Source organism: Camelina sativa, chromosome 14, assembly GCF_000633955.1.
Source record: "Camelina sativa cultivar DH55 chromosome 14, Cs, whole genome shotgun sequence".
NCBI lineage: Eukaryota > Viridiplantae > Streptophyta > Magnoliopsida > Brassicales > Brassicaceae > Camelina > Camelina sativa.
Genome location: NC_025698.1, coordinates 24805636 through 24807935, shown reverse-complemented (window position 1 = coordinate 24807935; position 2300 = coordinate 24805636). Strand labels below are relative to the sequence as shown.

Here is a 2300-nt window from a genome sequence, read left to right as displayed (position 1 = left end):
AAAAAAAAAAAAAAAAAAAAAAAAAAAAAAAAAAAAAAAAAACAATGCAAGGATATGCTGAAGATTGAAGTCTCCTACCTGACTCAAATGCGAGACTGTTCTAAGATGATTGAAACCTAGATCAAGGTGCTTCAGTTTGGTGCATCTCCGAAGATTATCCACTTTTGCAAACTTATTTCGACTCAGATCAAGAGACTCAGCAGCTGGCAGAAGCTGCAAGGACTCATCCATAAGCACAAGACGGTTACAGGCACAAGATATGACCGACAACTTATTCCACTCTGGCGAATTCGTTATCTCTGCAATTCTACTCGCAAACACATGCCGCAAAGCATCCTATATCAAACGAGAATAACAGTGTTCAATTTCTTTATACAACCTAAAGCAGCACAAAGGAAGTAAGAAGTAGGAAGCAAAGCTGACAGTGGAGTTATGGCAGATGATTTTTTCCAAAGTGTGGCGGAGCTCAAGCAAGCCTTTGGCCGGAGAAGTAGACAAATCACAGCGACGAAGTTCCAAAACCTTAAGCCTACCAAAGGGAATAAGAGAGAGAGGAGTGGGATCACGAGCAGGAGAAGGAAGCGTGGAAACGACCTTAACTGAAGTGAGGATACGGAGCATACGACGGAGCTGCTCGAGAGCGCGGTAATCTCCGAGATCGGAAACGTAAGCGCGAAGGTAATCAACAGGAGCGCCAGAGAGCATGCGCTCGAGTTCACGGAGAGACTCGAGACGGAGATGGAGGTAGTGAAGACCAGCGGGATTAAGCTTGAGAATCGTGGTTTCTTCGAGAAGAGACTCGGCTTCTTGTTCTAGAAACTTCTGTAGCTTCTCAATATAGCGATCTCCCGTCACAATTGCCATTGAAATCGGGGAAAATTGAAGGAAGCTTCTCGGGGAAAGAAATGAAGAACCGTCGAGGAGATGAGGAGACGGAATCGAGAGAGAGAGACAGAGAGGAAGGCCTAGAGAGGGAAGAAGAAAGGAGGTTTTGGAGGGATAATGATAGAAACCGCCATGGCTGATGCTGATGCAGAGAGAGAAGGAACAAAGGAGGAAACTGGAAAACGAATGATTGGGGAGAAACAAAACAAAATAAAATAAAATAAATATAGTTTAAAGGGTAATTTTGTCTTTTTGTCACATGCATCAAATTTCAGTAAACCACCTGGCTGACATGCCCTTTCAAGAATCAAACAAACCTAGCCTTGGGACAAAAAACTGAACCGAAGTAACCGAACCGAACCGAACCGAAATTTTGGGTATTCGGTTCGGTTTCGGTTATTAGGGTTAAACCGATCGACAAACTTCTAAAACTAAAATCGGTTCTCGGTTATTTCGGTTCGGTTCCACTTAACCGATCGGTTAACCGAACTTAATTAAATCTAATAGACAATAGTCTCTTCATTTCACTTTTTCAAGCTTCTCTTCGCCTCTTTTACGTGACACGAACGACGTGATTCTACTTCCTGTCTGCTTCAATTTAATTTCATCTCTGCATTCTCAGACTCTTAGCTTAGTTTCTGCATCATCTCAGTCTCAGCTTAACTTCTGTTTGGTGAGATTCATTTATTTGATTTTTCATCTTTTTTTTTCTCTACTTCATTATAGATTACAGTTTTGACTTTGATCTTCTTTAGTTCTCTAATTCTCTTAATCAAACGTCATAGAGTATTAGAAATTTAGAATATTAGTTGTTGTTGTCTTGTTGTTATATTATATTACTTGGATTGTTTTTTTCTATTATTGGTTGAGGTTTAGTGATTTTGATTTATGAGTAAGATAAAACTATGAATCTTTATTGGTGATGATTTTGCTGTGAATTAAACAACAGCAATTGGAGCCATTTGCGTAAGATAAAGATATATAATTATGTATGAAGTTTGAACAAAAAACTAGATACACTTTTTTTTCTTGTTCTATACATGTGTGTTGATATTTTTTGTCTTTCGTCTTTATCAACTGATACGTGTTTGTTGCTATTATTTTCTCTGTTCTTGGAGTTTTTTTTGTGAAATATAGCTAATGGTTGTGACTTTATGCTTTGTAGATGTCTTCTCAAGACAACAACGATAACATGTTTGAAGAAGAGGTTGAAGGAGAAGAAGAAGAACCTCGACAACCTACTGCAACTAGTGGATCTAAAAGGCAAAAAAGTGGCACAACTGCTAAATCAACCTCTGATTCTCCTTTGGTGAAAGTAAGGAAACAAATGGCTCCAAGATCGGATGTGTGGGCTCATTTCATTAAACAGATTGTTGATCCCAAGCTGGCCAATTGTCGATATTGTGGAGCAGAGA

The 2300-nt window shown here is 39.1% G+C and overlaps 1 protein-coding gene across 3 annotated transcripts in view; it reads right to left on the bottom strand.

The window, feature by feature from the left end:
• LOC104742372 overlaps nt 1-1071 on the bottom strand; it is a 5424-nt gene extending 4353 nt beyond the window's left edge. For all 3 annotated transcript variants that reach the window (XM_010463373.2, XM_019236244.1, XM_010463374.2), the window contains exons 1-2: nt 424-1071; nt 79-336 (exon numbers count right to left, since the gene is read on the bottom strand). In XM_010463373.2, coding sequence (XP_010461675.1) covers nt 79-336; nt 424-864 — 699 coding nt within the window. In that variant the 5' untranslated portion in view covers nt 865-1071. The remainder of the gene's footprint in view (nt 1-78; nt 337-423) is intronic.